The following is a 13,456-nucleotide window of genomic DNA, read 5'->3' on the forward strand; positions in this document are numbered from 1 at the left end:
TTTATAAATCACTTTTGAACACCAGTGTCTCTGGTTTAGTCTGTATTTCAGAACACTGATATGTGGATACCAGCCAATCTGTGGTAATCCTAGAGTGCATTTTGGGCTGAACATGGTAGCCTTCCATTTCTCCAGGGATGTTGACATTTCCTGTAATCTGTTATCAATAAATCACTTGCTGCGATTTCCAGATTTGGTCTTCTATCTTGGAGCACTGGGTAAGATCTAGGTTTATATTTATGATATATTAGTAGGGAGAACTGTTGATGGTAAGTAATTTACTCTTTGAGAAAAAAATTTGGCTAAGTGAGGATCACTGTCTTAGTTAAGGTTTCTTTTGCTGTAATAAAACACTACCACAAAAAAGGGCTTTTTGACTTGTACTTCTACAACACTGTTCATCATTGAAGGAAGTTAAGACAAGAACTAAAGCATGATAGGATCCTGAAGGTAGGAACTGATGTAGAGGCCATGGAAGACTGCTGCCAACTGGCTGGCTCCCTATAGCTTGCTCAGCCTGCTCAGGACCAGAGATATCATCACCTACAATGAGCTGGACTCTCTCCCATGATTCACTAGTTAAGGAAATGCCTGCCTCCAGCCCAGTGTTATGGAGGTATTTTCTCAATTGTGATTTCCCATTTCTCACATGACTTTAGCCTGGGTCAGGTTGAGCCAGAACAATCACCATAGGCCTTTTCTCCTATAGTAGCTCTCTGAGGACCAAGCCTTTAACTGACCTCTGAGGGACACTGGCTTAAATTGCAGCATTATTATAAATCTCCGCAGTTAAAACTGAACTAAGTCTATTATTTATTTATTAAGTATATTTTAAAAATTTCAAAATAGCAAAAACTCTTTGAAGTTAAACATTAAGAAAATAATAATTTCCCTAAATCAGATAGGGGACTAATATCTAATATATATAAAGAACTGAAGAAGGTGGACTCCAGAAAATCAGATAACCCCATTAAAAAATGGGGCTCAGAGCTAAACAAAGAATTCTCACCTGAGGAATACTGAATGGCTGAGAAGCACCTGAAAAAATGTTCAGCATCCTTAATCATCAGGGAAATGCAAATCAAAACAGCCCTGAGATTCCATTTCACAGCAGTCAGAATGGCTAAGATCAAAAATTCAGGTGACAGCAGATGCTGGCGAGGATGTGGAGAAAGAGGAACACTCCTCCATTGTTGGTGGGATTGCAAGCTTGTACAACCACTCTGGACATCAGTCTGGTGGTTCCTCAGAAAATTGGACATAGTACTACCAGAGGATCCTGCAATACCTCTCCTGGGCATATATCCAGAAGTTGTTCCAACTGGTAAGAAAGACACATGTTCCACTATGTTCATAGCAGCCTTATTTATAATAGCCAGAAGCTGGAAAGAACCCAGATACCCCTCAACAGAGGAATGGATACAGAAAATGTGGTATATTTACACAATGGAGTACTACTCAGCTATTAAAAAGAATGAATTTATGAAATTCCTAGGCAAATGGATGGACCTGGAGGGCATCATCCTGAGTGAGGTAACCCAATCACAAAGGAACTCGCACAATATGTACTCACTGATAAGTGGATATTAGCCCAGAAACTTAAATACCCAAGATACAAGATACAAGGCACATGAAACTCAAGAAGAATGAAGACCAAAGTGTGGACACTTTGCCCCTTCTTAGAACTGGGAACAAAACACCCATGGAAGGAGTTATAGAGACAAAATTTGGAGCTGAGACAAAAGGATGGACCATCTAGAGACTACCATATCCGGGGATCCATCCCATAATTAGCTGCCAAACACAGACACCATTGCATATACTAGCAAGATTTTGCTGACATGACCTTGATATAGCTGTCTCTTGTGAGGCTATGCCGGGGCCTAGAAAACACAGAAGTGGATGCTCACAGTCAGCTATTGGATGCATCACAGGGCCCCCAATGGAGGAGCTAGAGAAAGTACCCAAGGAGCTGAAGGGGTCTGCAACCCTATAGGTGGAACAACATTCTGAACTAACCAGTACCCCGGAGCTCGTGTCTCTAGCTGCATATGAATCAGAAGATGGCCTAGTCGGCCATCAGTGGAAAGAGAGGCCCATTGGACTTGCAAACTTTATATGCCTCAGTACAGGGGAATGCCAGGGCCAAGAAGTGGGAGTGGGGGGGAGGTTATGGGGGACTTTTGGGATAGCATTGGAAATGTAAATTTAATTTTAATAAAAAAAAATAAAAAAATAAAATAAAAAAGAGAAAGTAATAATTTCAAGCACAGTGAGAACAATTATCAATAATATTTCCGTGATGTCTATAGGACATGATTTTAATATTTTCAACTGTTAATATTCAACAAACAATAATTATTTTAAGATATATTTCATTGTTATATTTCCCTTTTCATTACTGATTTTATTAATTTGGATACTGTCTCTGTGCCCTCTGGTTAGTCTGGTTAAGGGTTTATCATCTATCTTGTTGATTTTCTCAAAGAACTAGCTCCTGGTTTTGTTGACTCTTTGTATAGTTCTTTTTTTTTCTATTTGTTTGATTTCAGCCTTGAGTTTATTTCCTGTGGTCTACTCCTCTTGGGTATATTTGCTTCTTTTTGTTTTAGAGCTTTCAGATGTGCTGTTAAGCTGATAGTGTAAGCTCTCTTCAGTTTCTAAGAGGCACTTAGAGCTATGAGTTTTCTTCTTACCACTGCTTTCATTGTGTCCCATAAGTTTTGGTATGATATGTCTTCATTTTCATTAAATTCTAAAAAGCCTTTAATTTCTAAACGGAACTAATTCTTATTCTTGGTTTTGTTTTGTTTTTTGTTTTCTGAGACAGGGTTTCTCTGTGTAGCCCTGGCTGGCCTGGAACTCACTCTGTAGACCAGGCTGGCCTCGACCTCAGAAATCTGCCTGCTTCTGCCTCCCGAGTGCTGGGATTAAAGGCGTGCGCCACCACACCTGGCTCTTATTCTTGTTTTTTAATTCTTTGCCTTTTTCCAGTTTCATATCTGATCTGATCACTGATCTGAAATGACCATAATACTTTCCTTGTCTTGATTAATCAACTCTTGATTCTGACTCCTTCACTATCGCTTCTCGGCCTTTTGGCTAAGATCAAGTGTAGTATCTGACTCATTCACTTTATTTTTTTGTACTTTCTTCCTCTTTCTCACTCCTTTATAATGGTAATTATATGGAGGCTTGTAAGGCTCATGGGTTCCCTTGAGATTTGGCATGAAGGTTGAGTGTAACTCCTGTAACAGAGCACATCTGAGTCTTGAGGCTTGGCCTCTTTGCCTGTAGCTGTTTGCACTGTGGTATGGACTCGAATCCATTGATAGGTCTTAACTGCTGTTCTCTCACTTAGAGCCATGCCTTCCTATTCCTTCCTTAAGCCTCAAGGTAGGAACACTCTTGAGTATAGTTTCAGGAGGTCCTACTTCTCTCCTGCTTGTTGCTACTTTACCAAGAGCCCTCTGTTAGGGTTTCAAGCTATTTCATTAGTAGTGTGAATAGTACTAGCATAGGGCTGAGAAGTGTGTCTATGGGACTAAGCAGAATGCCAAATTAGTTTTTTATGACTTCGTAGCAAATCACTAAACACAAGTTTGACAACTTCAAACAACTCACTTCTCTTTTGACATTTTGGTGGGTGAGGAGTCTGTAGTGTAACTCAGTCTTCTGTAGCTGTTCCTTGCTCTCATCTGGGCTCCAGAGTCCACACTGACCAGCTAGGCCTTGTGGTTATGGCTTGATGCCCAAGGTTCAGAGGCTGCTCTTTTCTGCTGGCTTTAATTTGGTCAAGTAAGCTCCAAAGATAAGATTTCTTTTGCTTAACTAGAAGCAATGGATTTGGAGCCTTAACTTATTTGATATCAAAGCACTTAGCTAGTAGTGTAACCCACCATCTTATTTATGGTCTTGTATGTAGTTTGTCAAGAGAGATCACAAGTTGAATGTATACCCCACAGGACTAGAATTTTGTGTACCATCTTATCCTATTATTGATCATCATAATTTATAAAGGTGAGATCTGAATATTTACTTGCATAAATTGGTTGGGAGAGAACTATGAAGAACTGGAGTGAAAGTCTAGAAGAGTTCAGGGCTGGAGAGATGGCTCAGCAGGTAAAAGCACTTACTATTCTTGCAGAAGACCTGGATTAGTCCTCAGGACCTACCTAGTGGCTCATAATTATCTGGAACTCCAGATCAAGGGGATCTTATGCCTGTTTCTACCTCTGTGCACTTCAGCACATATGAGTTAGATACAGGATAACTGTCATCAAGACAAAAACAAATGGTGATGTGAATGGTGGGAAACAGGAACGATATGTACTGTTGACAGGAAAGTACTCAGAGGATTCAAAGGCTGCATATGGTAGATGCTCACTGTAGTACCCATGCTTACAGTTTTCTAGTCATAACTGCCAAGGCATGACATCAGCTTTGGTGTCTGTCAGTGGGAGAATAAGTAAAGAAAATATGGTGCATATATAAAACACACACACACACACACACACACACACACACAGACAAACACACATACCCTATACGCATGCTCTCTTGATCCTTCTCCCCTGACTCCTTCCTCCCCCCACCCCCCACCACAAACACACAAAGACTGTTTCTCAACTATTAAGTAAAACAGGTTCAGGTCATTTTTGAGACAATGAGAGGAAATGATACTTATGAGCAAAATAAGCCAGATTCAGGAAGGCAAAACTTGTTTTCTGTAGTGTGTAGAATCTCTTTTTTTTTAAATAAAAGTAGGGGGACTCTTAAGGACTAGACCAGGGATAGTTTTATCTGTGGAGATGGCTGTGCATAATAGAGTAGATGTGATCAAAATATCTTCAATGATATGTGAAAATATTAGGAAACTCATTAATGTGTATAAGACATTTTATTGTGACACATTGTTGTAACCCTACGACTAGGAAAGCTGAGACTGGAAGACTGGAGTTGGAACTGGCCTAGGCTACTTAGTGATAAGCAAGGAAGTGAGTCACTAATAAATCAGCACAGTGTGCACACTGTTATACAATGTGCTCTTTGACGTCACTGTTTTTGTTGCATGATATTTTCACATGTTACTTATTTTTAAATGAAGTAAGTAGTTCATTGTTTTATTACTGAGGAATTGAATAAAATAAGGTGGGGGAATCAAGATTTTTCCCTCCCTGTCTGTTGCTGCTGGTAGGTGATGGATCACACCTTGAATCCCAGCACTCAAAAGGTAGAGGCAGGCAGATCTGAGTTAAAGGCCAGCCTATTATACAGACTAAGTTCCAGGACAGCCAGGGCTACACAGAGAAACTCTTGTCTTAAAAAAAACCAAAACAACAACAAAGACTGTCACTGAAACACTATTCATTTTGAACACAGGACTTGGAGAGATTGAGCTAGAACTATCTTGAAGGCCTCTTGTATGAGGGCTGACTCTCATAGTATCAGAAGATGGTATATAATCTTCCAAGGGAAAAAGTAATCAGTACCACCCAGCCATGAAGCCTGCAAACCATAGCTACCACTGGCCCAGTAAGATATCCCCAGTGGTGTAATAGTTGCGCTTTTATTTTGAGGATAACTATACTATAAACCTAGTCAACTACTTTTGACTGGAGAAGTCATAGACCCTAGAGGTGAACCTACTTAGCCATTTTCCTAAATTGATACAATTTCTAACTGTATATAAGTATATATCTTATATATCTTATATGAGTGTATATATAGCATGTGTGTAGTTCTCACTCCTCATTAAAGAAGTTTCTTTTGGTAGCAGACAAAGGCTGTTACAGAAATTCAGAGCTGGTCATTGAAATAACTATGGGGTGCCCAGACCCAAGTGATATAATACAACCCCCTCACCTAAGGCACAAGGAACATCATAGATGAAGGGATGGAAAGATTTTTGTTTAAAGATTTATTTATTATTATACATAAGTACACTGTAGATGACTTCAGACGCGCTAGAAGAGGACATCAGATCTCATTATGGGTGGTTGTGAGCCACCATGTGGTTGCTGGGATTTGAACTTAGGACCTTTGGAGGAACAGTCAGTGCTCTTAACCACTGAGCCATGTCACTAGCCCCTGAAAGATTTTTTAAGAGCCAGAAAACCAAGATGCCTACTGTGAGTGTATTCTAGACATGACAGGGGTGCTGCACCCATGAAAACACAATAGCGTGGTTACCTGTACAAGATTGAACACAATGTCAGCATCAGTTGACATGCCAGTGTGGATGGGGAAATTCCACAAGGCCTCATCCCAGGTCAAGAGCTATAGGCAATCTGTAGCTGCTGAGAGAATCAGTTCGCTTTAGTGATGGACCCCTTGGGTTAGTCACTCTGAAGGTCAGCCCTAAATACATATGAACAACACTAGGTAGACACAGTAAGTTGTGTATCTTTTATATATGTGTGTATAGATGTGTTTTATACATATGTATATGTATATGTGTGTGTGTGTGTAATAATAATAGGTACAGAGGAGGTCATGAGTTTGAGAGGGAGTGGTGGGGACAGGAGTTGGAGGGCAGAAGGGTGGAAATAATGTAGCTAGAGTACACATGTGAAATTGCCAAAAATATAAAGTCTTTGAATAAAAAAGATTTATACTGATCTAAGTTTATCTTTTGTATTTGCCAGCTTGCATTCACAAGAGATGGACTCTGTGGTCTGTGGAACGAAATGGTTAAAGATGGGGAAATTGTGTACACTGGAACAGAATTAGCACAAAATCGAGAACTCCCTTTGAGAAAAGGTAGGAACTTTTAATGCTTATCTTTTTATTTTGTAACTACTGTTATAATGGCATGTTAAAGAAAAAAATTATAAATTACATGCATGTGTGTGTCTCTGTGTGTGTAGGCAGGCAGGTGCTGTGGTATGCATGTCAGGGTACATATATGTGTGAGCTTGTTCTCTCTGTTATGTGGTTTCCTGATGAGTAACTTTGTATGCTGAGCTATCTCTTTCTCCTACTTCAAAAATAACCTTTATTTATTTGTGTGTATAAATTGCCTTTTTGAGCATCGGTCTTTGGATGTTTGTTTTCCCTTCGGTCATTTTTGTCTATAATGTTAGTTAATATTTCAAATTATTCAGATATTTTGTTTGTGTTAACTAGTGTATAGCCTGTTTGAAATGATGAGTGAATAGCTTTTGGTTTAAACTGAAACAGATCTTCCCATAACTAACAATCCTGTATAGGACTATAGTGATAGATTCAACTAGCCTGGTGATTGAAATCAGCATCAAGACTTTAAAAAGAAGGATGGATGCCAGCACTTACTCAGATGTGTTGTATCTGACAAGCCCAATTACGGCTCACTGCAGAGTTTGTTGAATGTCATTCCAGTATCAAAAAATCATTTTTGGAAATTTTTTTCTTTTTCAAGACAGTGTTTTGCTGGCTGTTTTAGAACTTACTCTGTACACCAGGCTGGCCTGCCTCTGCATCCTGAGTGCTGGGAATAAAGACATGCACTGACACCACCCAGCTTACTTTTAGAATGCATAGTTTTTCTCTTTGTGCAATGAATTAGTATACTGTTGATTGGAAAGTATGTGAGGAAAAGTATTATTAGCTTACGTTTTTGGTTGCATTATCTAGTAGAGTGAGCTCTGTTTCTTGTATTTATGTGAAAATTTCCATCTACACATGGAGTAATTGAAAGATATGTACAGTGAGTGGGTGCAAACTCATGCCCTTAGTGTTTGACTCAACTTGTTTATTGTATCACTTGTGTGCATCCATGGACGGGTATGGTCTGGCGGACTGCATATATGGGCTGGCCGACTGCATATTGTTACCTCGAGTTACCCTTTATTAGTATGTGTTAGTGTGTGTGGGAAGGGGTGTGTGTGTGTTTACGTTTGAAAGCAAGTTTGCATGTGGAGGTCAGAGAATAACTACAGGAGTCAATTCTTTCCTTCCACCTTGATTTTCAAGGCAGAGTCTTATTTCTGCTGCTCTGTGTGCTCCAGGTAAGCTGGCCCCAAAGCTGACAGGATCAAATATAAAACAAAATCTATTTTTTGTATTAAACCTAGGGTTTCCAGCATGCTAGGCAAACACTCTGGGTCATGTTAGGCAGACATCCTGCTGTGCTATACTCAGCCTACAAAATTTGTTTTAAATAATAAAGCCTTCTAGTATTTATAATATGCAAAAGTTGGATTGATGTACAGAAAATGTTAAAAGTACAAGATTTCTAGTTTAGGCTACAGTATCTGGCTGGACTATTATTTTGTTTTGCCTGAAATTAGTCAGTTTACTCCTCTTGGGCCTTCTCCACTTAGTCATTAGCAGCTCTCTAGGTCTTAGGCTCAGTACTTTGAACAGAGATGGCCTTGGGTAGTTTGTACAAGTGTCCTCATCATCCTAAAGTCCTAAGATTGGCCAGTTGCTAGCTTGTCCTCAGATGAGGTGACAGCCAACCTGGACTTGTGTGTACAGTAACCTTTAGGATTCCTGGGGCCTTAGGAATGGTAGCCTCTGCTCTTTTTCTTCTCTGCAATAAGGGTGTGTGTTTGTGTGTGTGTTTGTACATGTGCACAAGTATACTGCTGGGGACAGAGTATACTTAGTAACGTGCTCTACTACTGAGCTACACCTCTTTATTCTTTCCAGCATTTCTTAATTTACTCTGTGTTTGGATAATTTGTGTTCTGGGTCTAGTGTATCTTTTGATTCCTGCAGTCATGAAAAGGAGAGTGTATAGACACTAAAGTGAGCTTCTTTCCTGTGAGCCGGTGTTGCTAATTATTATAATATTCATCGCGCTCTCAAGGGACTTACCTTGTTCTTGCTCTGGTATTCTGATTTGTGTTCCTGAGAATAAAGCCTAAAGTGTATTTGGAGATGTTCTTGTTAACTGTGAAAAAATTTCCATCCTGAAGAAGTGAAAGTAAGTAATATGATCTCTAATACAGTGAACTTTCCATGTGTGTTCCTGTAGTCCCCATCTTAATCCAAATAGTTTTATTGTTGTCCAAATTCCCATTGTTGTTCCTTTCATCCTCCTTGAGTCTACTTCATCCAGTGATCTATTCTTGAGACATCAGTAGAGTGTGTGATGTACCTTTACTGTTAGGTAAAATAGAATATGAGGCTCTTTCTTTTATTTAGTTCTTTGTGCCATTTGGTGTTTGTTCCAGAAAAATCTCTTGCTAATACTGAGGACAGACTGCAAGCAAGACCATGAAAAGGAAGAAAGGGAGGCAGACAGATTAGAATTGTAGAGAGCACAGTTTATTGGGACTTATAGAACTATGCCTTGGTGGCAGCAAGACCAGATGGATCCTACAGTTTGGATCAAAAAGAGGGATACATTTATGATTGGAGAAAAGTGACTTCATCGTGACTAGAATGTACTTGTTTTTCTCTTGATTCAATCAAAGAGTCAAATGTGCCCTGGCAGCCAAGGTCTGTTATAAATTCCATGTACCATTCTAATGGTTTTGTGTATTATGGTTTGTTGTTAAATGAAGCAGGAAAAACATAATAAGGCTACTCTTGGTAGCCATGGTGGTTATGATTTATGATGACATCAGTATGGCCAAGTCATATCTGTCAGGCAGGAGAGGGTCATGGGAATCTACTACTTATAGTCAGGCCAGCAGAAGTCGTGTTACCCAGAGCCTACTGCTTGTAATTGGCATCTGAAGTGGGAGCAGAGCCTTTAACCTGTGTGTTTTGTTCTCCAGTTAGTTGCTACCAGAATCGAATTCAATTGTTGGCCATAGAATTGGTGTTAACAGAGAATTAGAATTGGTTGCTGTGAAACACAGTAAGATGTAATATATATGTGTGTGTGTATGTATTTATATGATTATTTTAGTTAGAGCCTTCTGTGACTGAACTTGTTGACATTTCAGAGTTTTTCCATTCTCTCTTCAAAACTATGTAAGGGGTTTCAAGGTACTTATTACTGTCTGAGACTTTCTAGTGGCCCGAGGTAGTAGTTTTCAATTTTTCTTTTGACTCAGTGCTCCTGAATTATACTTCAGTGATAATTGTTCTTAAAGTTTATGTGTGTGTGTGTGTGTTTACGTTTATGCGCCATGGCATGTATGTTGAGATCGGAGGATAACTACCTCTGGGCTATGGGGATTGAACTCAGATTGTCATGCTTCACTGAGCCATTTGCCATCTCAGTGATAGTGGCCTCGTGTAACAGTGGTTCTCAGCTGGCAGAAGAGAAGAACATTGTACGGTTTAAAAATGATTCTAGTTTTGTCTCCTTAATTCTCACTTTGGTGATTCAGCAATTTTGAGTCACTGAATTAAAGCACTTAGTGGAGAGTACAAATAGATAAACATTGAAGGTGAACTTTCTTAGTTGTGAAATCTAGTAGAACATAGATAAAATATTTAAAATATTTAAAAGGAAACCCTTCATGTGTTAAAAAATTAAAAATCTCGTGTATTGTATTCATTAATTACTAAATAAACCATGCTGAATCTTTTGTAGGATTTCTTTTTTCATATTTAATGTGTATGAGTACACTGACACACCAGAAGTGGGCATCAGATCCCATTACAGATGGTTATGAGCCACCATATGGCTGCCCAGAATTGGAAGAGAAGTCAGTGTTCCCAACTGCTGAGTCATCTCTCTAGCCCCTTTTATAGTTTTAATTCATGTGTCTTTAAAAACCTGAAACATTGAGTGACTGACGTGTGCGGTAGCTCTCGCATGTTTGGGAAGAGCATTTGTAGAGATTGATAAGATCTGATTCTCTCTAAGATGTGCTCTTTCCTTTCCTTTTACAGTGTCTTTATTTTGAGACAGGACCTTACTCTCTAGCCCAGGCAGGCCTGGAACTTACCTTGTGACCCAAGACAGCTTTAAACTCATGTGCTGTGCATTATAGGTGTGAGCTGCCATGCCCAGCTTGACCGTTGCATTTTGAAAAACAATTATGGACTTGAACATTTTTAATTCTTCAGATGATGGTGTCGATGCTCAGAGTGGAACCAAGAAAGAAGATCTTAATGACAAAGAGAAGAAGGAAGAAGAAGAGACACCTGCACCTGTGTATAGAGCCAAGTCAATCCTGGAAAGCTGGGTGTGGGGCAGGCAGCCAGGTATTACACTTTCTGACAGCAGTGGGTCAAGTTGTCATTTGTTAATGGAATTTTCTAAAATCAACAGCTGTTGGTATTGCAGTAAAACATGTCTGATATAAAATATAACCATTTTAAAGTATATTATATAACATACCATATATATGTTATATATAAGTTATATAAGTTCATACTATGGCACAAAATTACTACCACCCAGATCCATTGAAAACTACCCCCACAGCTCCCCAGGTAGCTGCAGTCAACTTTGAAGTCTGCACTTCACTGTTAAAAAGCATCACATATAAATTGGCTCAGATAGTATAGTATTTATTCATTTTATCTAGCTTATTTCGCTTTGTGTACTTTTAAGTTCACCCATGCTGTGGCCTTTTAAATGTTTTAAATGTCATTGATTTGTGTGCATATTTTGATTCCTTGTGTACTGGTTGGTGGACTCTTGGTTTACTTCTCTCTTGTTCTTTTCATAACAGTAACCTTTATTTACAATTGGTGTAATCTAGGAAGCTCATCTTATACGAGTTTCCAAGTAGTTACTAGAATCAGAAACAACTCTAATAAATGTAAATATAAAAGTAAATAAACAAATGAACCAGAAAAAAACATTCTTTGTAGAAAAACTACAAAAGGAACAACCTTTCTAAGTGTGAAAAAGAGTAAACATTATTAACCACCAAACCTCTATGACCTAGTCTAAAGGCAGGCACTCCTAGTGAGTACCACCAGTCTTGGCCTTGAGCTCGGATTCATTGTCATTATGCCCTAAGGAGATGTATGCTGCTGTCATGAACATAGTTGGTCAGGCTCTGTGTAAGGTCACTGCTTTTAGTTCTGTATGTGTTGCCGTGGAACCATTGATGGGCCGTGGTAACACTAGGATGAACTTTTTAAAGCACTAAGACAGTGTTTTCTAGAGGCCACACTGTTTTTTACTCTTTGAATAGTACATAAAGGTTTCAGTTTCTCCAGGTCCTTGTTACTTTCCCTTTGATAATATCCACCCAGGCAGTGTGAAATGGAGTGTTACTGTTTTGATTTGTATTTATATTTAATGATATTGAACATTGTTTTTTCAATATGCGTACTGATCTGTAAATGTTCTTTGGAGAAATATTTATTCAAGTCTTTGTTCTTGAAAATATATTTTTTATTTTTTTAGTTATATGTATTATTTTTTTTAGCATTTCTAAATTCATCTCTTCTTTTTATCCAAGCAAGTAAAGTTACACTTTTCTTCTTTGGTCTCTCATTATTATATTTACTTTAAAATTTTTAAATTTTAAAACTTTAAATATTTGATGCATTTTTGTTTCAAAATTTGTTTTCATGTGTGTTGGGGCTTGATCCCAGGGTCTTTTTTTTATTAGGTACTTTCTTCATTCACATCTCCAGTGCTATCCTAAAAGTCCCCCCCCCCCCCCCCGACTCCCCTACCCACCCACTCCCACTTCCTGGCCCTGGCGTTCCCCTATACTTAGGCATATAAAGTCTGCACGACCAATGGGCCTCTCTTTCCACTGATGGCCGACTAGGCCATCTTCTGATACATATACAGCTAGAGACACAAGCTCCAGGGGGTACTGGTTAGTTCATATTGTTGTTTCACCCATAGGGTTGCAGATCCCCTCAGCTCCTTGGATACTCTCTCTAGCTCCTCCATTGGGGGCCCTGTGATCCATCCAATAGCTGACTGTGAGCATCCACTTATGTGTTTGCCAGGCCTCAGCATAGTCTCACAAAGAGACAGCTATATCAGGGTCCTTTCAGCAAAATCCCGCTAGTGTATGGAATGGTGTCAGCGTTTGGAGGCTGATTACGGGATGGATCCCCAGATATGGCAGTCTCTAGATGGTTCACCCTTTCGTCTCAGCTTCAAACTTCATCTCTGCAACTCCCTCCATGGGCATTCCGCTCCCAATTCTAAGAAGGGGCAAAGCGTCCACACCCTGGTCTTCGTTCCTCCTGAGTCTCATGTGCTTCGCAGATTGTATCCTATATCTTCGGTATTCTAAGTTTCTGGGCTAATATCCACTTATCAGTGAGTACATATCATTTGAGTTCTTTTGTGATTGTGTTACCTCACTCAGGATGATGCCCTCCAGGTCCAACCATTTGCCTAGGAATTTCATAAATTCATTCCTTTTAATAGCTGAGTAGTACTCCATTGTGTAAATGTACCACATTTTCTGTATCCATTCATCTGTTGAGGGGCATCTGGGTTCTTTCCAGCTTCTGGCTATTATAAATAAGGCTGCTATGAACATAGTGGAGCATGTGTTCTTCTTACCGGTTGGGGCATCTTCTGGATATATGCCCAGGAGAGGTATTGCTCATCCTCCGGTAGTAATATGTCCAATTTTCT

At 39.3% G+C, this 13,456-nt stretch overlaps 1 protein-coding gene and 1 pseudogene across 4 annotated transcripts in view; both read left to right on the top strand.

Moving 5' to 3' along the window:
* Herc2 (HECT and RLD domain containing E3 ubiquitin protein ligase 2) overlaps positions 1–13,456 on the top strand; it is a 181,677-nt gene that overhangs the window by 11,213 nt on the left and 157,008 nt on the right. For all 4 annotated transcript variants that reach the window (XM_006540639.2, NM_010418.2, XM_006540637.3 and 1 more), the window contains exons 3-4: positions 6,648–6,762; positions 10,957–11,094. In XM_006540639.2, the coding sequence (XP_006540702.1) occupies positions 6,648–6,762; positions 10,957–11,094 (253 nt within the window). The remainder of the gene's footprint in view (positions 1–6,647; positions 6,763–10,956; positions 11,095–13,456) is intronic.
* On the top strand, positions 3,083–3,237 carry Gm51510 (annotated as a pseudogene).

This window comes from Mus musculus, chromosome 7 (genome assembly GCF_000001635.26).
Source record: "Mus musculus strain C57BL/6J chromosome 7, GRCm38.p6 C57BL/6J".
Taxonomy (NCBI): domain Eukaryota; kingdom Metazoa; phylum Chordata; class Mammalia; order Rodentia; family Muridae; genus Mus; species Mus musculus.